Source organism: Ornithodoros turicata, chromosome 1 (assembly GCF_037126465.1).
Source record: "Ornithodoros turicata isolate Travis chromosome 1, ASM3712646v1, whole genome shotgun sequence".
Taxonomy (NCBI): domain Eukaryota; kingdom Metazoa; phylum Arthropoda; class Arachnida; order Ixodida; family Argasidae; genus Ornithodoros; species Ornithodoros turicata.
Window position 1 is genome coordinate 205,704,921 of NC_088201.1, and position 23,603 is coordinate 205,728,523.

The 23,603-nt window shown below is 47.9% G+C and overlaps 1 protein-coding gene across 1 annotated transcript in view; it reads right to left on the reverse strand.

Annotated features, from left to right (window-relative positions):
* LOC135375742 (uncharacterized) overlaps positions 1-23,603 on the reverse strand; it is a 185,656-nt gene that overhangs the window by 13,931 nt on the left and 148,122 nt on the right. The window contains exon 6 of the mRNA XM_064608397.1: positions 14,874-14,960. Within this exon, the coding sequence (XP_064464467.1) occupies positions 14,874-14,960 (87 nt within the window). The remainder of the gene's footprint in view (positions 1-14,873; positions 14,961-23,603) is intronic.

The following is a 23,603-nucleotide window of genomic DNA, read 5'->3' on the forward strand; positions in this document are numbered from 1 at the left end:
GACGGTGGGTGCTGTCGAGTCGGGGAGAGGAACGGCCTCGTGCCACCGGGTGTACCGGTCGATGATCGTGAAGATGTACTTGTGGCCTTGGCAGGGTGGGAGGGGTCCGACGAGATCGATGTGGGTGTGATCAAACCGATGATCCGGAGGCAGGAAGGATGCGGGGCTGGTCTAGTGTGCCGCTGGGTCTTGGTGAGTTGACAAGGCACGCAAGATCGCACCCAAGACTTGATGTCCGCGTTCATCCTTGGCCAGACGTAACGTGACCCGATGAGTTTCTGTGAAGCTGGCACGCCAGAGTGGAATAGGGCTTGAAAATGGTTGAATATCGGTCGCCGGAGCAGTAGAGGGACGAATGGTCGAGGTCTGCCCTGAGACGTGTCACAAATTACGGGGCGTGCTGTGCCAGGAAGGTGAACCCCTTCGAGCTTGAGGCTGGTGTTGCCGTTTGAACGGAGCACGGCATAGGTGTTCATCGGTTGACTGCGCGGATGCAAGCAGGTCGAGAGAAGGAACAGTTGATGAGGGATCCTGAGCTCAGTCTATGCAGCACAAGCGACTCAGGGCGTCGGCTACAGGATTGTTGATGCCGCTTACGTGCTGTATGCACGTCGTAAATTCGGAAATGAAAGGTAGGTGCTGGATTTCGCGTGGGGTGTATCTGGTTCCGGACGTTGAGAAGGCGTAGGTAAGTGGCTTGTGGTCACTCTAAACGGTAAAAGGGCGGCCTTCCAGGAAATGTCTGAAATGCTTCACGGTCAGGAAGATTGCGGTGAGGAAGATTGAGGAAGTTCCCGACAGAATGTGCTGTAACGTGTCTAGGGGGTCTTCAGCTTCCGCGGGAAAAAAGCGATTGGCTTCCGGACGGAAGATGCACGCTGCTGGAGGACCGCGCCAACGGCAACACTGGACGCATCAACCATGATGCAGGTAGGTGCATCGTGCCGAGGATGGATGGGAAGGGCGCCGTCTCGCGAGGTCTTGTTTGGTCTTGTCGAAAGCGGCAAGGGCGTCAGAAGTCCATTGGAAGGCTGAAGGGGTCCTCTTGCCTGAAGTGAGCAGGGCTTCGAGGGGAGCCAATGTGGCAGCACACGACGGCAGAAACCGCCTGTAAAAATTTACGAAGCCAAGGAATCGTCGGAGCTGCGTAACTGAAGTCGGGCGAGGAAAATCCCGAATCGCAGCGACCTTGGACGGTAAAGGACGGATGACATGTTGGTTTATGCGATGGCCCAAGAAATCGAGTTCCGGTACGCCGAATTCTCTTTTGGCGGCATTGATGACGATGCCGTTATCCTGAAGGCGGGAGAAGAGTGTTCGTAGTTGTTCGGCATGTTCTTCGGCGGTGGGGCTGGCAGCTAGAAGATCGTCTATTTACGCGTAGACGAATGGAAGACCTAGGATGATGTAATCTGTGAAGCGTTGGAAAGTCTGTGCGGCATTTCTTAATCTCAAAGGCATGCGTAGGAATTCGTAGAGCCCAAAGGGTGTGACAATGGCTGTTTTCGCGATGTCCTCTTCAGCCGTAGGTATTTGATGATAGGCGCGAACGAGGTCGATTTTTGAAAAGATGGTGGCGTTCGCAATGTTTGCGGCGAAGTCGAGGATATTCGGTACAGGGTAGCGTTCGGGTACTGTGGCACGATTCAGAGCGCGGTTGTCGCCGCAAGGACGCCAGTCACCAGTTTTCTTGGCACCATGCTAGTGGTGAGGCCCAGTTGCTGCTGGATGGGCGGATAATGCCGAGGTCGAGCATATGCTCGAACTCCGCCTTAGCGATAGTGTATTTTTCGGGGGCGAGTCGGCGCGGAAGAAAGTGGACTGGTGGGCCTTGGGTAACGACATGGTGCACAATGTCATGCTTAACAGGACGAGTCGAGTCCGGTGGTTTCGCCAGCTCTGGAAAGTCCTTGAGGGTCGCCGAGTAGGCTGACTGAGGCGCGCAGAACGATAGTGTGTGGTAGGGTGGTATTGGACTTCGAATGCCGTGAATGTAAAGGCTGGTGGTAGAATCGAGAAGGCGCTTCCGAGAGATGTCCACGAGAAGCCGAAATTGCGTGAGAAAATCGGCACCTATGACAGCTTGGGAAAAGTCGGCGACGTGGAACAGCCAACGGAAGTCCCTTCGGAGGCCGAGATTAAGGGTCAGCGATTGCTGGCCGTATACTGGGATAGTCGAAGCGTTTGCGGCCTTCAATGTGAAGCAGGGCTGATGGCGTCGATGAACTTTAGTGGCGGGCAGCACACTTACGTCGGCACCGGTGTCTATGAGGAATCGTCTGCCGGACACACGGTCTACGACGTGGAGCAGGCGACTTTCCGCAAAGCCCTATCTACCTGTCGCCATTAGTGACCGGGCGGGGCGTTTTCCGCCCACGAGCACGGTTGAAACCAATGTCGGGCCTCGGCGCCGAACCGCTAATGGTACCAGCACATCCCGTTGGCCTAGAAACTTGAGAAGAAACTCTCCCTGCTGAAGTGACCAATAAGCTCTACACAACGAAAAATTATAAACGACGTTCAACAGATAATTTGTTACCTAAAAAATTCCTGAATTCGCAGGAAGATTGCACTGTTCGTCACTTCCGTGGAGCACACAAACTGGACTAAATCGCCCATGACTTTGTACAAACATAGAGAAGGCCATGAGATTAAAAAGCGGTAAGTGTCTCAGTTGTCTTCCTCGCGCATGGCCTCGATGTGGCCTCTACAGCTCAGAGGCGCTACCGCTTGAGACAAGTTGACTCTCCCACCTGCTGTCTCTGTGGTGCTCTTGAGGTTCTGGAGCATATTCTACTTCATTGCCCCCACTACCAACCTTCCAGAACCGCACTCTCCGTGTCTCTTCGTCAGCAGGACTCTAGGCCCTTCTTCCTATAGAAATTGGTTGGACTCTGGCCCAATCCAGCCCAGCAACGCTCTGCGCTCAAAGCTCTTCTGGACACCATCGGGCATCGATCGTTATTGTGAAGGGGCTCGTTATATTATTCCCCACATCCCCACCAGCAATGAGGTAGAGTATCGCCTCCGGCGATGAACCTCCCCACTCTCCAAAGTGAAAATAAAGTTGTTGTTGTTCCTCGCGTATATTTGTTTTGGCGAAGCGCCCGCTTTTCGATCGTGCCAATCGTACTTGACGCACGGCATCAACACAGAAATACTTCGTAGTCAGAGTTTATATGTGACCAGAAACACCTGATAATTTTTCCAGAAAAAATGTGGGGGGTCGAGCAGGGTCTTTGGACATTTTAGCGTGGAATCATTCAACTACCATTTAGTTATACTATATACTATAGTTTAGTTATAAATCGAAATTATTGTAGAACAATCATAATTCCAGCGTAATTAACAAAACGTGTCAAAAAACAAAAAATAAACGTATTAGAGTTTCGTCCAAATTTGGTATCTAGCCAGCACCTGGTCTCCTGTGTCTCCTCCAGCACCTGTATTACTACTGCTAGCTGACGCGAGGTTGAAAAACGAAGACAGGTACAATATCGTCGATAGTGAGAATCGAATACCGCAAAAAAAAAAAAAGAAGAAAGATACTTCCACAGCACTCTCCCTAGTCTACTACCGTAAAACCATCGATAGTTTTTCCTCACTATTGATATATGCATAGTCGTACCGATAGTTTCGCCTTACTACCATAATAGCGTCACATTTGGGTGAGAGAGGACGTCATGACTTTTATGTTCCCAGACATAAAAGTAAATTGTACTGACAGTGTGAGTCGTATTACTGCGCCTGTCAGGTGTTATGGCAGTCGCATAAGATTATCCTTATTAAATTGGAGACTCCCAAGCGAACAAGTATCGCCATGCAATGCACACATTGAAATGACCCGCCCCAAATACAGTTTATGGGACTGTGAAAAAAAAAAGAAAAATGATTTCCTTGAAGGTCAAGGTTTTGTAGTGACAGAAGTGACATAAAATGAATGAACGTAGTGGGGCTGAGCTGGCACAGGCAGTGTTGCTGTAGGTCGCACTTTGTTACGTACGTTGTTAGAGTCAGTATGTACTGTACAGCCCCCCCCCCCCCTCCATTCACACTCTTCAAAGATCTAAAGTCCTGCACATATGCCTAACTGGCCTTTTGTTAGCGTTTTGTTCATCTGCAGCTAGATGTAAATAATAAGCATGATAAGGATATATGTTCCACAACAAACAATAACTAATTTCCGTCCATATATTGCACGTGACGGAGTACAACTGATCCGACTTGTACAACAAAAAGAAGAAAAAGATGTTAGTCCCGAGCCAGAGACAACACAGAGTTCATCGTGCGAGCTTGCTCCATTCTGGCAGACCTTTCCTTTCAATAAATATATATCCCCCCACCCCCCTTGCTCCATTCCTCGATTTTGTGCGTCATTCCATCCTTGCATCGACAAGCTCTGGTGGCTGTTATTCCGAATACAGATTGTCCAGCTCCGGAAGAGTCTTCGTCCTGAAGACTTCAGCCCGATGAATTTCGAGGACTCTGCTGTCTGATGGTGGCCACACGGCAAGCTTCTGGAATAGCTTATGCTGAATTCCAATGGCAGAGTCGGAGCAAGTGGCACACTCCGCAGTGGAGCGGCTTGATCTGGCCTAGAGCAAGTGATCCGAATCTGCGACTGTAACACTTGCGCCCAACTTGGAGTTCAGCCCTGGCCAATCTTCCTTGGTGGATGGCGGTCAGAGACGGAGGAAGAAGAAGAAGAAGATTGTACTCATGTTCCAATACAACGCCATGTTTTGCAACATCAAGGTCCTCCTAATCTCCTAACGTTGCCCTGGTGATGTCTGACTCATTGCTTCCGTCGAGAAACAAAATTGCTAACGTAAGACGTGACATACTAGTCACGGCGAAGACGCGTCGGGAAGCGGCCATGTTGCCGAAGCAGAGACAGGAAATAGGAAGCACGAGCGACAAGTGACACGTCACGTAGAGTTCCGGTTGAATCTGCCTATTTTGGCGGAGCAGTCTGGGTTGCTCCCTGGAGCGACCTTGGCTCGAATGCCGCTCCGAAGCTCCCACTGGAAGACTCCAGGACTGTTCCCAATCTGCCAATCGAACAGACTGGCTCTCGGCGGAGCAACAAAACTTGCTTTGGAAACGCTCCGAATCTGCCATTGGAATTCAACATTAGAGAGTTGCTTAGTTATATTCAGCTGCGTCTGTAGTTGCAGGCTTCTTTGTGGAGTTTAACTCGGACCGCATGGTATCTGGAAGCTTCCTCTATGGTACCATATTGCTCGACTGACGAAGTACACTTTAATTATAAAAAAATTGTCACCGTTTATGAGCCTGTCGGGGTTTGTGATTGTAGTCTATTTGATTATTCCGTTTTCTTAGTCTTCAGACGTCACATCCCAAGGCAGCCCTGGTCTCTGCCATTGCTACCCAACTTCGTACGCCTTCCAAGCCTCCAGGAACGACGACATCAGGTTCCGCCTCAAGTCCTTCGAGCCCATTTTGATGCTCTTGTAGACGCCTAGTTTTCTACCTCTGTCGCTGCGTACACCGACGGCGTATCTCGAAATACAAAACAGTCACTGTTCCACGACGCCCTTTAGAATGTTCCGTATGTTGCCAGCATTGTGACAGAGGGTCGTACACGCCAAGGTGTAGTTGTGAATTGCGAAGTTACTATCCAGGCTATGACATGTCAGTGACATTTAACTGTCAACACTGCGGGACCCCTGCAGTCGGGACAATTGGGGACAGTGGGCACAGCCCCCACAGACGGTGGGACCCCCGCCGTCTCTGGTGATTGAATAACAATCGGTTCCACCGTTGTTCATGTTTGTCGTTCATATTTTACTCGCCGCACTTCCTCTTCGTACAAGCTCGGGATTACGGATTGGGAAAATGATGTTCTGCTTGGGACGATGTACGCGGGAGCTGCAGCATCGATGCGACTCAGAAATCCGTTTTATTTGACGATACAGTACGAATGAAGATATTTCGCAATAACCTGCGCGACCTTTTTTGTGAGCAGCTTAGCGCGCCGATCAGTGCTCTTCAGTTTTTGTTTCAAGTAGGTGGCCATCAGCTCCTGCTTCGTTGTTTCACATTAGCAGGCCTCGGCTGCTGACACCTTCTCTTCATAGCATTGTAAACGCTGGGGTGTCGTTACAGTTGATTGAGGAGAGGGGTTGTTGTCCCCTCGGTGTTTATAGCACAGTCCCACATGTCGCACACTTAGCGTCACATGACGCTGTAGTCCCATAAACACTCGAAGAAGTCCCATAAACACTCCGCCGTTTGCGTGGGTTCGTTCCAGGGCTCCGATCAACCAAGTCGCGCTCGTTGGCGTCCATGGCACCAAAGGTAAAGCAGTCAATGTACAGCCGCACAACTTCGAAACTGATCGACCGGCGCACTGTGATAACGCTTCACCTTCACCGCGTTCGTACCTTTTGCTGGGGCACTTTCGAAGGCCGAATCGAATAGCACACTATTCGATTCGGAAGTTTGGAATATTTGCACGTCACTATTAAATACCATTCGGAGAGTGTTTGGTCGTTGCTTTCGTCGCTGCCTTGGAGTTCCAAGTATGGTTAAAACACGACAGGTTCCTATTCAAGCTGGTGATCTCTCGATTGAGGTTCTACGTGAACGAAAAATTGCTCGGCACTACCTGCGCTTGCGTTTGCAGAATCGCCGTCTCCCGTTCCCCAGAAAAATTCGCTACTACCCTGAAAGCGACTTTTAGCGAGTGCCACAGAGGACACTCTCTGTCCTCACTGGCTTCATAGTAAAGGACGTGCCACCCTCTGAGTGGTATGTGTGTGTGTGTGGGGGGGGGGGGGGTTAATAGAATCAAAAGAAAAAAAAAATCTAAGAAGATATTAGCCAGGCTAATGCCGACTTGCTATTCCAGAAATAAAAAGTACAATAAACAAACATGGACATTAAAGAAAGAAATAAATGGAAAAATTAATGAAAGAAGGAAGAAGAACAGTTAGTACAGTACAGGCATGGCATGACACACGGAAGCCCAGTCAGAGGGCAGACACAAGGCCCGAATCCTTCAGGAAACGCAGCAGGGCTGCGGTGACAGCCCACTGGGTATGCCGTGGGACGGGACCAAGGAGGGTGGCCACGGACATCGTGTTTCAGTCAAGCTGTATTGGACGACTTGGATGGCATTCGCTTGCCTTTGAGGGAATGTGTTGCTTGCGGTGTAGCAGATAATGGCGAATGTCGGCTACCTCGCCGCTGCTGGAACACAAGGGGAGCTGTATTGGCCTGTTTTGTGAAGAAACAATGGTGTGCGGGCAACGCTGAGACGGGGGCTGTGCAGCAGTGATTCCTCCTGACGACTGCAACGACACGCAATGAAGAAGGAAACTGAGGGGTCGATTGACTGCATGTGACTGTTGGAGGCGACGGCCTCAGATCTAAATGCTTGGGCACGGCGCACACAGCCGGCAAATTGATAAGTGGTAAGCCGAAAGTATAAGGGGCTGTCGTGCAGTGGCAGGAATAAGAGCTGTGGCATCTCGTCTTTCAGACATGTCTCTGCGAGTGTTACCGGTCAAGCCTATATGACCGCGCACCCATTAGAGTGACCAAACATTACCATTGATGCACAGAGTCTGTCGTACGTCCGGCATGATGTACGGCATGATCAGGTATATCCTGTATCAGGTATCATGTATCAGACTTTGGGCGGGACAACATCAAGCGCAGGAAGGGCGCCTTCATGTCGGTGAGGGCGATCCATTTCCCATGGGGCAAGTCAGAAACGTATTCCAGAAGTTCAGCCCCGGTGTACGGCATGGGTCAGGGCAATTTATAGGCCTGTTCATAATCTGTATCGGTGACATAAAAGGTTGCGCCCGATAGGTTAGACATTGCGGATGCGTCTGTGACGATTTAAGTGCAATGGGCATAAGTAGAGGTGAGGGTCAAAGCGAGTTGTTGGGCTACCGCACGGCTTTGCATGTTTTCAGAAAAGGTCCGGTATAACAGCGTACATGCGAGGCCGTTTTAGGGTCGATAATGTTGGCACAAAGGAAGAGACAGGTGTCGAAGTCGGGAAATAGTCTCGCAAGCGCTCAGCTGAATTAGCAAAAATAGGACGCAGGGCAGCTCACATCATTGCGGTGAAAGGGATGCGAAGGCTGCGTCAGACAGCGGGCGTAGACGCGGAGGGTGGCTGAGTCCCGCAAAATGGGGGCAATGGGGGCAGAATGGGCTTCGGTGAATGCGGAATATGACTCCGTTATTAGCGGCACTCCAAGACAGACACGACGACGGAGTTCTTGGGTGCTGCTAAGGGCATGAAGGATCGGGAGGCTGCATCGCAGTGTGCAAAAAAAAAAGAAAAAGAAAAGAGATAGAGACAAACAGTTGTTGCGAACCCCATGGCAGCACACCGGTCCTGGCAGCACGGGCCCCAAAACGGGCATGCGCTACGTTCGAGGACATTGACCTGGCTGGAGGCTTTCGTAACAAGCGTCTTCACGTGGGATGACCATGCAATATCTCGGTCAATTGTGAAGCTGACGCAAGGGCAGATTTTGTCAAAGGTTGGGGGCGAACCATCAATTTAAACTGGATATTTGTGGAACGATCTCAGTGAAAAGGTCACGGCTACAGTCTTGGCAGGTGAGATGGCTAGGCCGCGGTCAGCAAGATAGTGCGCGATTGTGTCCAAGGAGCGTCGCAGGCGACGTTAGATCGCATCACGATGAAAAGCAGAGGTCCAAATACAAATGTCATATGAATAGATTGTGATGTGGGTGTGGCTTGGCAGCTGAGCAGGGAGGGAAGCCATAATGATGTTAAATAAGAGGGGCTGAATACGCGTCCGTGCAAGACGCCTAGATGAACTGGATACAATGCGGTATCGTCAATGGGATGGAACTCGCGAGTTCTTTCGCGGGCTAAAGTGAGGCGCCGTGAGCTTTTCGTGTCATGAAACGTCATGAAACGTCAAATTTTTTACGTCGAAGCACGAGTTCTCTGCCGTCACCAGACCATTGGCTCCTGCAGCCGCTCCCCCGCTCCGAGTGCTCATTGGTAGGTTTGAAACTATAAACCTTCCGTGGCACACGCGCGCGTAATCTGTGGCGCCGTGTCGGCGGTGCCGAAGAAACTCGCTGTGAGGTTTTGAAATATGGTGAGTGTAGCAGAGACGCACGCAAAGCATCTTTGCCGGTACTGCTTTGGATGGTTTTTAGTGTCCGTCGATACCGACGCTGATAAGCTCCGAGCCTGTTGGATACTTCTGCAAGTCAATTCAATGATAGATAAGTGCAAGGCGGGTCTGTTCGCTTGCTTGGTGCGGCAACGATTCAAGAAGGACAAATTCTCTATTTTTCTGCTACCCACTCGATGACAGGTAAGTAAGTTCCTATTCCATTCTGCCGTTTAGAATAGCATAGCACTACACCTGTGGCATATACGCAGCATTTCGCGCCGGAAGAATTTTTGGTTTTCACGTTGCTGATCCCTGTTTGGGTCTTTCTTGCTCAGGTATCAACTAGGTACTACTCAACTCATACCTGCTTCAGACAAGCATATGCATAGATTTCGTAGGATAGATAAGCCATTCTGAGTGGTTGGAACATCATCTTTCGGCATAGGAGCTGCACAGGTTCCTTTGTGAGAGGTCACCCAGGGAAACAAAATAAAACAAAGCAAAAAGCTACTCTGACGATTGGCCCGACGTTAGAGGTCACGTTAGTTTGTCCAAAGAATACAAATATACTAAAGTTCATCTCCATGGTATATGCGTCAGCAGTGCGGACAAAAGGGGGACGATCTGCGAGGAAGTCTTGGATCCAAGATATGTTACTTAAGTGGGCACGGTGCATTGTTGTTCCTTCCTGGTTGGCGGTGGCCACAGCGCAACAGAAGTCTCCCGTACTGCTGAGCTAGTCACGTGCAAGGGATGACTCGAGCAATCATACGAATCGTCGCCAATCCATCTGCTTGGCGGAGTGCGATGTCGAGGGTCGGCAAGATGCGGCATACCGACCAGGACAGGTAGGCGCTTGATGCCAAGGGTGTCCGCATAGTCACCCCAGAGGAGCCGATGGTCGAATGACAATGATGCGTCGGTGACGGCAACGCAGGAAGGCCGTAAGTAGAGTAGATGAAAGTTGGTGAACCGCCGTGTAAAACGCAGCGATTCTTGTCCACGAGAAGGTCTACTAGTTGCTCGCCTCTACCATCAGTACGCGTGCTGCCCCAGACGTCACTGTGAGCACTCGAGTCTCCGCAGAGCACGAAAGGCGGGGGGAGGCAAGCTATAAGGGAGTCCAGCTCATCCACGTCGTATCTCACCGATGGTAGGATGCATAATGACACGATGGTGATGTCAAGCGAACCCCTGACTGTTGTAAATTGCGGTGTGGTGACCGCCAGAATTTGCACATATGGGCAGACATCGTGAGTTACAGTGCTTATGATCATATGTGCTTATGATCACATTGCGTATATTCATGTGGGCCAGAACACACTTTGCATTTTTCGAGTCACGACAGTCACGAGCCTAGTAACCAAACGCCTGGTAGTTGTAAAATTGCGTTGGGGAATCTCCGCTGCTAGCGGCTTGCCAGATTTAAAAGTCAGGACCACAGTATAGTCTTAACGATGGTGTCTGGAGGCCCTTCACTTTCCCAAGAGTAGGCATATCCACGTTTTACCTCAGTACCACAGCTGGGACAGAAGTGTTCGAGCAGACGTTCCTCGCCTTGACGTCAAGGGACGCCAGTGATTCTTCCGGTAATGCTGTGGTGGGACTGTGGGATAGAGGCTTGGATTGCGATCCTAGCGACTGACCCAATGCTCATTAGGCGTTGCGCTGAGTACTCCGATGAGACGTGGACTATGAGAGTGTCATGTTTATTGATTCAGTGGTACAGAACATTCTTTTGCGTCGTGATGAGCACATTGTGAGTTATTGAGTTGGGGATGTGTAGAACATCCATAGATGGCACTGTTTGCCTGCGGCTTCATCACCTCATCATCATCGAACGCATTAAGGCGCTCCGTTTGTGATGCTTTCCCTGATGCTGGCGTACGTTCTCCATTGGAGCATCTCTCCCCCGTATAGCGACTCCTGTCTCCAGCGCTAAGCAGGTCTGATCGCCCGGAGGTCAGGTTCTTCCAGGATGGCGCGGACTCCCAGGGACCTGCGACCCCGTTCCCCTCCTGGCATGTGTTCTCTCCTGTGATTGGGGAGAACAGCTTGATCTCGGTCAGTGAAAAAAACTAAGGTAAATCAGGCAGCAAAGAGAATACGTCCACGCGGTTCAACTGCTTCTTCCGTGACACCCCCGGAACCGCGTCTCTACCAGTACCGGCCGTCTTTGTAAGCCTTCTGAATCTTCGGGAACGAAGAGAGCAAATTCACCCTCAAATTATTCGTACCCGTTCTCGTGTTCTGGTAGAAGATTTTTTTTTTCCAAATTTTCTACTTTATCGGAAGCATACACGAATGGCACTTAAACGCCAATTCTGCCTTGGCATTCGTAATACCATCCGAAGTGCTGGTGCAAGGACGATGCCCTTCGCATACAAACTGATCACAAACTGCTTCAGGAATCTAATCCTTTCTACTGTTCCAGCAGCACAATGTTGATTTTACCACGTGAGAATGAACAGCGTTCACTGACACAAAATCTGTATCTCAAGCTATTTACGAGGCTCGTCCGCTCCCTAGTGATGTATGCGTTAACGACTTGCCAGCTTGTAAAAATTGGGCACAGGCTGGTTCGCCTGTGGGTTCCGGCCCAGTGTGGCGTCGTGGGAAATAAACAGGCTGACAGCGCCAGCTCAGCTCAGACGAGAAGCAGCTTTATCTGGGAGACGGACCATTATTTCGCCGCTAGGAGTATAGGCAGTCGTTCTATTCTTCGACATCTAGTGGCACCCCTGGTTTCCCGCCAATGGACAAATGGCATCCCCCTCACCTAGGCCTAGAAGAGTTGATCGAACGCTCGCATGCCGGGTGTCACGAAACACATCTCTTCATTACCAAAAGCTGAACGGACGACAGTCCCGCACAACTGACGCGCAACACACAGCACTGATTTCGGTGGTGCGTCCCTCTTTAAAGTGAGACTCCGGGACAATCCGAAACTATTATAATAGTGGTGTAAATAAGTTCGATTCATTCTTCCGAAATGAAAAATAAAGCTGGTTTGGCAGTCGGGGACTCGTTAGTTGCCAAAGCAGACGGGAAGCTCGAAAAACGAAACCTAAAAAACGAAACCTAAACTTCTCAAGGTTCCCTAGCCTACCTCCTGTGCCATGCGTGACGTCACCGGTAGCGTCGTGTGGGCCACCGTCTGTTTTTCGGGCACGCGCTTTGTAACGCGCGTTCTAATATATTCGCCAGCGGTATAAGCACGACCTACAGAAAGCCGCAGACGAAGAATACCGGTGTTGGTGGACTGCTTTTCCGTGGAAAAGCGCCTAATCACTAAACGAAAATGTTCATTTTCTAATTATCTGCGCTACTTGGGGATGATAAATTGTATACACTGAAATGTCACACAGTACGGATTGAAGATGCCTTGTTACCTCAACATGTTTTTGGTGCGGAGTTTCCCTTTACTTTAGTTTCCCGCACCGTCAAGGATTTTAGCGCTTTTAACTTTGGGTCCCAAATCATCACCACTCTCATCATAACGGACAACTTGTCTCCAGGACGCCACATTAATTCATCAGATGGGAATCAAGGTGGCTTTTTAGGTCAGTTGCCTTGGTGCTTCATCCAAGTAGACTCTTCCAGATGCCGACACTGCGGAGATCTGGAAGCTCTAGAGCATATTTTTCTTCATTGCCCACACGCAAATATCCCCGACCATTTTCTAAATGTTTGTAGAATGTCGGCCATAATGGCTTTTAAACCCAATAGACACAGGATACAATGTAAATATTTTGGTACAGGGCCGATATTGGACCAGATTTGCCGATATAGCCAATACAGGGCGTAGATCAGGTGCTGCTAGGGCACCGTTGCCCCGTCTGCTATGTGGTGACGCCTCACTGATGATAATGAAAATAAAATCATTCGTTTTGTTTTATGGAATAATTGTGACGTGTTCATTCTATTCAACGCTTTATTTTAGACCTCACCTACGTTGGCGCGATTGTATTTGCATTCATGCATTCATGTTACTTTTTCTTCGTTTTGTAGCACATCATACAGCAAGAAAGTCATTGCGTGCATATTACCTTGTGCTTTCCCTAACCTGCAATCACGCGTTCTTTCTTCCCGACGTCGCTGCGAAGTGAAAAGCCGATCGGTTCCAAAGACGTGTTAAGCCTGGCTATGAGAAAAGTACTGCCACTCGCCTCTTTTGTTCGTTCACGCATTGAATCGGAGATCTTGATAACCGCTGCGGAAAGACGCCACAACTCTGCTGATAAGGCAGCCATTTACATAATTATCTTAAAGTACATCCGTTGTGAGCGTGATGGGCAGCACAGATATGACACCATTTGCGCACTGGAGGTGCCAGACATCTTGTAAACAAAGTTGTAACTCTTACAATTGGTCAGGTTGTACAACATATTGTGCTATTGGACCCGAGTAAACACAATATGATTTGTAAGATCTGAATAACACCTGGTTCCTTTGATAATCGATATGCTGCTTCTTTCGATGGTAAGGTAATCTTTACTACGAAGCAAACGTAACATACAGAGTGTTCCAGCTAAATGTGACCCTATTTTTTTAATATATATTTATCACTTTTTCGGAGATGAAATCAATTGCTATATAGCATCTGCTGAAGGGCTCTCCCTAGGAGGGCATTAGCAGACTCCCAAGGCAATTTCTTAATTGACTTTCAACAATTAACTTTTTAATTATAAAAGCTACGAAGACGTTTCAATGAGACCACCAGATGCCAAAGCCGTTTTCAGAACAAAAATTCGTTCGATAGATCGTTCGCAAACAAATTGATGAAGGAACACAAATGTTTATTTATTTTATTAATTGCACATCTCTAGAGACGCATCTTTCCTTCATCCATAATACAAGAAGATGAAAGAGCACACTATCGCCTCTTGTGTCGAGGAAATTAAAAGATTAAAAGAAAACAGAAAATATACCCAAGATAAGGGCAGTTGCGACAGAGTCACCCGATACATTTCTTTTTGTTTCCACAAGCTAAAGCTAATTTTCGACGCATGAGGCGGTTCTGTGCTCTTTCACTCTCTCACACTGGGGACGAAGGAAAGACGCTTCTTCGACGATGCACAATGAACAAAATAAAGAAAAAAAGGTGTTCATTTACGAGTTTTTTTGCAGACGATCTATCGAACGGATTTTTGTTCTGAAAACGGTTTTGGTATCTAGTGACCGAAGAGATCAGATGTTCTCATTGCAAGAACTTCATAGCTTTTATAATGAAAAAGTTCATTACTGAAAGTTAATCAGGAGCTTGCGTTAGGAGCCTGCTAATGCCCTCCTAGGGAGTGCCCTTCAGCATATGCTATATTGCAATTGATTTCATCTCGGAAAAAGTGATAGATACCTTTTCCAAAAATATGGTCACATTTAGCTGGGACAACCTGCATGCGTGAATATACCTTACACCCGAGTACTTCAGACTCCTGCGATTAAACGCTGTCGAACGAAAAACATCGATGCCAGTCTCATCCGCGCATTTTTTCTATTTTATTTGGCTCTTGTGTTGTCTGTTAATCTAAGCGCATTGCATGACCGCGTCTGTTGAAACAACGTCCCTTCCGGAGATTTTCATACGCGAATCCCACCTGCCAGCATGGACCCTGGTACCCACTTCAAGGCGAATTGGCTACATAATTCACCCTTATTCATCCCAAACTTTATAGACGTGCGGACGAGATATTTCATCAATAATTTAAAGAGCGAGAACTGACGGACTTACCAGACAGTGACTTCCATCAGGATGATTGACAATGAGGTGAGGCGAGGACCTGCAATAATATTTGCAGCCGTAAGGCCATTGTGTTCCCTGCAAGCAAGAGGACGACGCATGTTATGCTAGAAGAGACACGTGCGGGTGAAAGGTATAAACAGGTAGCGAAACTCCCATAGGGCTATGCGTCTGCAGATGGCGCCATGATAGAGACTGTCAGCGCCATCCATCCGTTGCGCGGACTACTATTTTTGTAAATAAATGACATATGGCGTCAGCAGCATGAATAATAAGTAGTGCATACCGAACCTTATCGGTATCGCATATCCTTACCGAACCATACTAGCCACCCAGGACAGCAATGCCAGACGAGAACAGAGAAGAATAAATCACATCACGTTTAATGACACATACCAGTTCGAAACACATAGAGTTATCACAGGTTTTGGCGAAGGGTACGCGAACCACAGATAAACAGGAAGTTTCACTAACCTAGACCTACATGTAGTGATTAGCTGTTTGTATTATTTCAACGAGTGGTCATCATGGGTCCGTTGCAAAAAACACGGCATCGTTGGTACACAGCTGATTCGCTAACACTCACGCTATCATGGCCGGTCTTGCCATGACGAAGCCTTGTTTTTTTCTTGGGGCCAGCAACACGGGATGCATAGCACACATCTGTTCACACGTGTTAGTCTTGGCCTACAGCTTCGAAATGTGAACGTCGCTTCCTGTTTAATCCAAAAACTGTACGAACTGTACGAACTCCGCATTACAATACACGGGTACACGGCACGGATAAAAGAATGCAGGGACAAACCAGCGTACTGCTACACATGCGCAGTGGAGCAGGATATGGAAACGTACTCAGGTGGTCGATGATTTCGTATATGTGGACTAGTGGTGCAACCAGATGGCTTTTCCTATACTTCAATTTTGAATAAACAATTAGTTTATACAAGACCCATGCGCGCGTCGTAAATATTTTTTGTTTACGACCGTACCTGTGCTACCAACACCCAGGATCGCTCTACTAACGGATATGACAGCGTTGCTGGGTCAGATTTTTTTTTTTTTCCTCGCCTTCGCCACCTGGGTAAATTTACCTTGCGGGTGTGCAATAAACCCTCTCCGCGCCCGAGCTGATGATGGGCCAGCATAATATCGTTTCTGTAGGTGCACCCGACAGACTTGAAACAGTAGTGTGCTCAGCCAAAGTCAACGTGCTGAATGAAAAAGAAATTGCGAATAAATTGTTCCACAGTTTGATAAAAGTGCTCTGCTACGAAATTGAGAGGCGGCAAATTTGAGCACTTTTGGGGCGGTTCGACAGTGTCACAATAAATGTGGCGCAAAAGAAAGTGTTAACTATGTGATACTTTTCTCTAGTAAGAGATATGGAGACTTACTTGTCTTAGCGCACGCCTAATTAAAAAAAAAGAAATGTCTCGTCAAACAATAAACAATTCGGGCTTCGACAGGTTACCCAACAGTGACAGCGGTAGACACGTTCATCGACTTACGTAAGGCATTTGCATCTATTAAACATTATCTCTTAATACCTACATTGGATCTCCGGAAAGCACCTTTCAGGAAAGCCCTCCGGTTTATCTGCAAGACTGGTCTGTGTCACGAACGAACAAGGTAACAGTTGTGTCATTCAGATGGCTTATGTCATACATCCTTACCAGGTGACATGCTGTGTTCCAAACCGCTAGCTGGCTTCCGTTTTAAACGGATGGTTTGTAGGAAATAAACGTTGTTGCATAACTGGCTATGCTGACTACCGGGTGTAATGTTTACAACAAGCAGCACACTAATATTGGTCCAAGGGCTGCCAATATTGGACCAATATTGGGAGTGCAATATTAATCCATATGGGACTGATATCGGCTGCCCATATTGGCAAGCCCATTTTGCGCCAATATTGCCAATATATCTGTGATAACGCCAACGGGGAGCCCGTGTAATAATGAAGCATTATCAGATTCAATATCCGACACTGATATTACTTCTCTCTTCTATTTGATTTTTCATTTCTGCAGATCTCACTGATCCGCGATGCATACAATAAAAAGTGCACCTCATCACCTCAAAAGCGAAGAGCGGTTGCTACGCCCGTCTTCGTGAAGGGCGCAAGCAGTACCACGGAACTGTCAATGCGAAAGATCCCTCAGAAGCCTTCATTGGGATCGTAATATTCTATGTACCCAAAATTTCGAATCAGTTCCGAGAGTACAAATGAGCGAAACGCTTTCGTGACGGTGACGGACATACGTCAGAGCAACCCACACTGCTTGCAGGAACTTGAAAGCACGTAACTTTACAGAAGAGCCATCTCTTCCTATCAACCAATGAGCTTTTTACTTGACGTCCCGCAAATCCGTTAACTTTACAGGAGCCAGCGGTATTTTAGCCGGTAGGAAACGTCCGATCCGAGTCTCCGCGTGCGCATTAGTTGTAGGACGCATGATTTCACTCAAACGACCCGCTCGCTCTCAGTTGGCTTGAGCGATTGGCATTGGCATCGCGAAGCAAGATGGTGACTGGTACCAGAACACAGGGGTGACACAAACCCGCCATTGTTGTAACTACCCTCAAGCGGGTGCTTTTGGCAAAACTGCCATCTTGTCCTGGTCGCACGTCATAGAAAACGTCATTTTGAGGTCATGTGACTTTGTTTACATGTCGTTTTGCCGCTTACCGACATATTTTCACCGTCATAACACAAAGAGATGACCGTATTTTGCTAGCATAAACTATGCGGTGCTTCTTCCGCAATATGCACATTTCCCCTTAGTTTAAGTACATCGCATCGGCTCGGGAAGTCTTAACGCGCGGTCGTCATCACATCTTGGGAAGTTGTCAACAATACCAGGCTTTATGTGTGAAACTTCGCGTTTACCTGCGAGATTATGGGATAAAAATAATTACCGTGATCGAAAAACATCCAAAACGTCGTCCAGAAACAACAACCGCATTGTTTACAAACGGTTTGGCCGCCGATCACGGGCGCCGCCATCTTTAAGGTCACGTGTGCCTTGACGTTTGCTGTGACGTGCGACCAGGACCTGTCCAGGATGCATTGCATTCGCCCAGCACGCTTTCGTCAACGGAGCAATACATTGGATGCCACCCCTGTGTACCAGAACGTGGACAGTTGATTTGATTTGATTTTATTTGATTCGGGTTTTATTGGCGCATCAGCTACAAAGGCCATAATGCGCCAAATACCACTGAAGACTAGTTAGTTAAAAAGTACATGTATAGGACTAAAAGTGGACAGTTGAGTTGTCGAGCTCTAGTGAACGTTACCATGGTATTGCACCGTATGCTGACTGTTTCGAACAATGTGTATCATCTGCGGTAAGTTGTTGGATGTAACGGCGTACTGAATTGGGCATTCCACGCGCTTCAACGTCCAATCTTGCCATGCTGCTTGGGTACTTGTGCAACACGGGTACGTAGCATTTTCTGTATTTTCAGTTAATATGGGGTGTACAGGGGCGATATCAGGCCCATATTGCCATGATTTTCGCAATTTGGCGAAACGGGCCCCATATTGGAACAGAAGCGCCAATGATCACCAATATGGACCGAATATTGTGTACAGCTTAGGATACTTCATGAAACCACGCTAGTGACATAGTGGCGACGAGGCATTAAGAAGAGCGTATCCGTGCAATGAGCGCATTTGGACTACAGTCACCGTCATCATTCCTACATTTGTCTGGTGAACCTAAACTGTTATGGAAACAACGACAATGAATTTTCCTCAACTACTTGGGCGCAGTTGCGGATTCAACATTCACGCCTGCTAGCAAGAGAGCGATACTCGTCTACTGCTTGGGTGTTGAAGGCAAACGTACCTTCGGTGCTCGATGTACTACAACGGTCACAGCAGTGCCACAGACGTCTTCGAGAGAAGGCATATACAGTGAGACGCCGGACTCTCCGGACTTGTCACAGCGGGCGCTGCGCATTTTGAAGCATATTTTGGAGTACCTTCAATTGTCGTATGTTACCAGTTCCGCACACGGAATCAACTAGCAGACGAGTCGCACATGTCTCTGTTAGCGAGCTAAGATGTTTGGCATAGAAGTGTAAGTTCGGACATTTCTAGAATGATACAATCAAGACCCAGCTGTTGAAGGGTACAACGCTGATAGCTCTTCGTGTGCGGCTACTGGTACAAGGGGGCAACTTTCACTAGAAGAACGGGTTTCGTTGGCGCTAACGTTAGAAGAAGGTAGGAAAGGGGCTTGGGCCGACGATGAATGTGCAGAAAGTTGAAAAAGTTCGTCAACGACCGAAAAGATATTCCTCTCGGGAAACTCCCGAGCAGTCAGCGAACAAGATGACATCACATCAGCAAGACAGTAACCACGTAGCCTGTTATCGATGCGGACCCGGGACATCTGGCTAATAATGAACAGTCTAGAGCTCGAAACAAGAAATGTCGAGTATGTGGCAAATGGGACGTCTGATGAAAGTTTGTCGGAAACGAAAACAAATTACGATTTTTTGAGTACGACAGGGAAAGCACTGAACTGCTGAAGCTAGGGGATAAACAGAACTAAATATGTGCACACAAGACTGTAGAAGCTGTTTTCATGACCTCGGTTGTTCACACGGACGCGGCAGATTTTCGTGACATGTGTGTCAACAGGACAAGTCAACAGACAGGCACATCATACAGCTTCGCATTGATGACTGCATGTCGCAGATATCAACATCATCAGGTCTCCCTTGGACGTATAACCCACGCGAGCATTCCCACATGAAGGAGCAAAAAGAGAAACAAGGAGGCCGGTGTAGAGGCAAGCAGAGATTACCAAACAGAGATTGTACCTCCTTAGTACACAATAGCCAGGCTTTCTCTGTTCTTGTTAAATACCACTTTTAGTGTGGGAAAAGTAATCCTTCAAGAAAAGTACAGGGCGGTCTGCTTCTGCTTACAACAGGCGTACCTACATTGAGAAAGTTAAGATCCTTTACGCAGACAATGTTCTTAGAACTGATACTGGTGCATCCAGAGGATTGGCTGTGGTTCTTCCACACGCTATAGCTGCAAAACACTTGTCACAGACCTGGAGGAAGTCGCGCACCAGGCCTACCTTCACACAGTCATGGTATAGTCACAGTAGTCACATAGTCACAGTATACTCAACATACTTACACAACCATCATCAATAGATCAAAGACCTTGATCAACTTCAAAGACAAGATCAACTTCCTCAACTCTACATCATCTAAAGATATTTTAACGCTCACAAGCTCTTGAAGGGCAGTTCAAAACTAGATAGTCGAGGGAAAATGTTTGAGAGGGTTCTTCTCTCAAGGCCACTATGTCGCTCAAATTCATGTACCCACGTACATAGATTCGTCAACACAGTTTCCTTTTGTTTGGACATTTCACTGTTCAGCCCTGCACATTTTCCATTTTCCGATAGCTATATAATTTCGTGATCAGGCATCTGGCAGGCATGAAGCGGGAAAATTCCATGGCGTCGCTTTCGGTCGTCCAAAGAGCTTTGGTGCGAGCGTCACTTGCATACAGCTTGCCTGAGTTGAATGTCCTTCCACCTTCCTCTGCCCATCAGCTTCAGTCCTGGCGCGCAGTCTTCGAGTGTGCCTGGGAGTCCCTCGGGCGTCACAGACCTATATGGTCATTGCTGAGGCTAAGCAAGACACGCTTGAAGTGCTTCGCTTCTGGGAGACGTGTCGGCAGTACCTCCGCCTTCTAGCTCACCATCGGCGGCATCCGCTAGTTAGGAAGCTCCGGAGACGCAAGCACAGCAGCGTACGCCCATGTGTCTCTCAACTGAAGGCTAGGATACCTGAGTTTGTGGTCCCACCCACCGCTCCCAACACTCCCCCTTGGACTTTACTGACGCCCTGCAGCTTCCTGTCGGTGCTAACAGGGAAGGAAGGCAACGTCGTTGCATGCGTGACGAAGCAGCTCACTCTCGATATGATGAGCTCATGTTACGAGACTTCCACCACAGTTTTCACGGACGGCTCAACCACCAGGGGAAGTTCGACGTCTGCCTTTGTCATTCCCTCCGAGTCAATTTCAGATTACCATCATCTCTCACATCAAAACTTCGTCAACATGCGCTGAGCTTTATGCTATTCTTTTCGCCTCGCCGAAATTTACTATTTTATTTATTTATTTACCGAAAAAATTTTACCGAAATTTACCGACAGCGCCGTTCACTCCTGTGTCGTTTTACGGATTCAAGATCTGAGCTGCAGTGCGTGGGAAGGTGTGGCTTCCTCATCCTCTGGTCATTGAAATTCTAGAAGTATACAAGAAAGCAAGCGCGCAAAAGGCCACTCTCTCGTCTTCCAGTCGATCCCGGGTCTTGTGGGCATCAGCGGGAACGAGGACGCAAATCGAACAGCCGCATCCGCGCTCCAGTACACCCGGCGTGTCCCCATCATCCTGTCTCAGGGGGACCGCCGTTACCTGGTCTCAAGCCTCACTGGCTCCATGATGCAGTCTCAATGGCAACTTGACATCACCGCCCACTCTCTGCTTTACACCGTGGACCCCACATTGTCCCTTACTCTCTACTGCCGAACACAAGCGCAATGGGGCAGTGTACCGCCATAATGGCGGAGAATGACCTATCACATCATCATCCCATTTATGTGTGTTTGTGTGTGGTCCAACACATTCTCTAAGGTTCACGATGGAAACTTTCAGGAGCGGATTGGAGCTTGTTGCAGAAAGAAGCCATCCTTGTATCTTTATATATTCAGGATACTAGCATTGAAGAAGCAAATAATGTTATCACCAATTCAATAATAAATGATGCTGTGAAATCCGTACCGCAAATGTCTGGCCGTCTCCCCAAGCGTCTCAATCATTGGTCGATAAGTGACCTCTGGAAACACTCTCAAAGAACGGAACAGAGCTTGGAGTATCTTTCGCACCCCACGGAGGTTTTCTGGGGTGGGGGGTAGCCCACCCCAGGAAACTTGCGTGCTCTTCAAAGAGCACGTGCAAAAGCAAATTGGATGAGAAAACAGACCAAGCGCCCCACGTAGTGCATTTTTATGTCCTCCTTAACATACAGCACCCCATCCAAGGTCGCTTGGGATAGACTTCGGAAAATTAAAGGCGATAGCACAGGCTCTTCTGTTCCCTTTCTTCAGGAAAAATGGGGCTCAATGTCAAAACAAGAATTTGCAGCCCTCAAGCAAACCTTTGGCGACCATGTGGAGACATGCACCGATGCTTCGAAAACGAATACAGGAGTATCGTGTGCCATTGTATCTTGTGCATACAGTAAGCCACACCGTTTAAGCAATGTTTTGACAATTTTCAGTGCTCTGTCTTCCGCAGTTATTAAGGTGCTAAACCATATCTTGCAAGCACACAGATGTTGATGATTATTCAGGTTTTTATGGCGCACGGACAACTAGGGTCATAGTGCGCCAAAGCTATGGTGAAAAGACAATGTGGATGGTTGGTGACTATGTAAAAGCAGCAAGATTAAACTAAAACCATAGTTTTAGAAATGTTTAGACAGTAAAACAAGATACATGAGCACCTGGGTAAAACTATATTGCATTTAAATAGCCAATATCTTTAAAATAGTTAAAAACTCTTATGAAGGGTAAAAGGGGCTCATCACCCAACAACAAGGCTGGATGAAGTGGCAACTGATATCTGTAAAGCTCTTTAAAGTGATACTGACGATGAGGTTCATGTGCAGGACACGTGATTAGGATGTGCAGCACAGACAGCTGCTCCCCACACTGCGTACATTCCGGTGGTTCCTCCCGGCGCAGTAAAAAACCATGTGTGAGGTGTGTGTGGCCAATGCGTAAGCGACTAAAAACTACTGAATGGAGACGATTTTTAAAACTCGGTATGCTTCCTAAAATTGTGTTTTTCGACATCCAAAGCTTGTTGTTTTCTCGTGTAGCCCACTCTCGTTGCCATTTCACATTAATTTTCCTCCTCAGGACTGACCTAAGGTCTTGAGAGGGACTCTCCAATAGGCTCACTTCAGAAGAGAGCGCAGCTGCAGCTGCTGCATCTGCGAGTTCATTGCCGGGTATCCCAACGTGGCTGGGAACCCAGCAAAAACCTAAACAGATACCTTTTTTGATTACCTTGGTTGCAAGATATCGGGCCCTTAATACAAGGTGATTTTTCTGTTTCTGTATTGTACCGATGGCTTTAAGAGAACTGAGTGAATCGCTGTAGATGATCGAAGACTTGATCTGACGGTATAGGATGAAGCTAAGCGCCATGATTATTGCATATAGCTCTGCAGTAAAAACTGATGCAGAGTTTGGAAGCCGCTGAGACTTCGTGCAAGATTCAGTAACCATTGCACAAGAAACGGATGTGTGTGTCTTTGACCCATCGGTATAAAAAGCAGTGTGATCTCCAAAGCTTTCGGCTACATAACTGAATTCTTGTTGGAGCACACATGGTGGAGTGCCATGTTTGTTATATTTAGCTAAAGAGTAATTGCATTCTGGAAGTACGTCCCACGGCGGAGCTCCCGCACACGCTTGCAAAATTGGTGTGTGATACTCAATGAACTCATACGTTTCGATTCCCTGTAGCACACGCATACTAAAAGGAGGTATAACTGTGGGTTTGCTGAGAAAGAACTGCTTAAACCGTGTCTCCCTCACAGACTGGAGTGCAGGATGTTCTGGATAGCCTTTCACTCTAAGCGCATATGATGCTGAGAGGTAGAACCTACG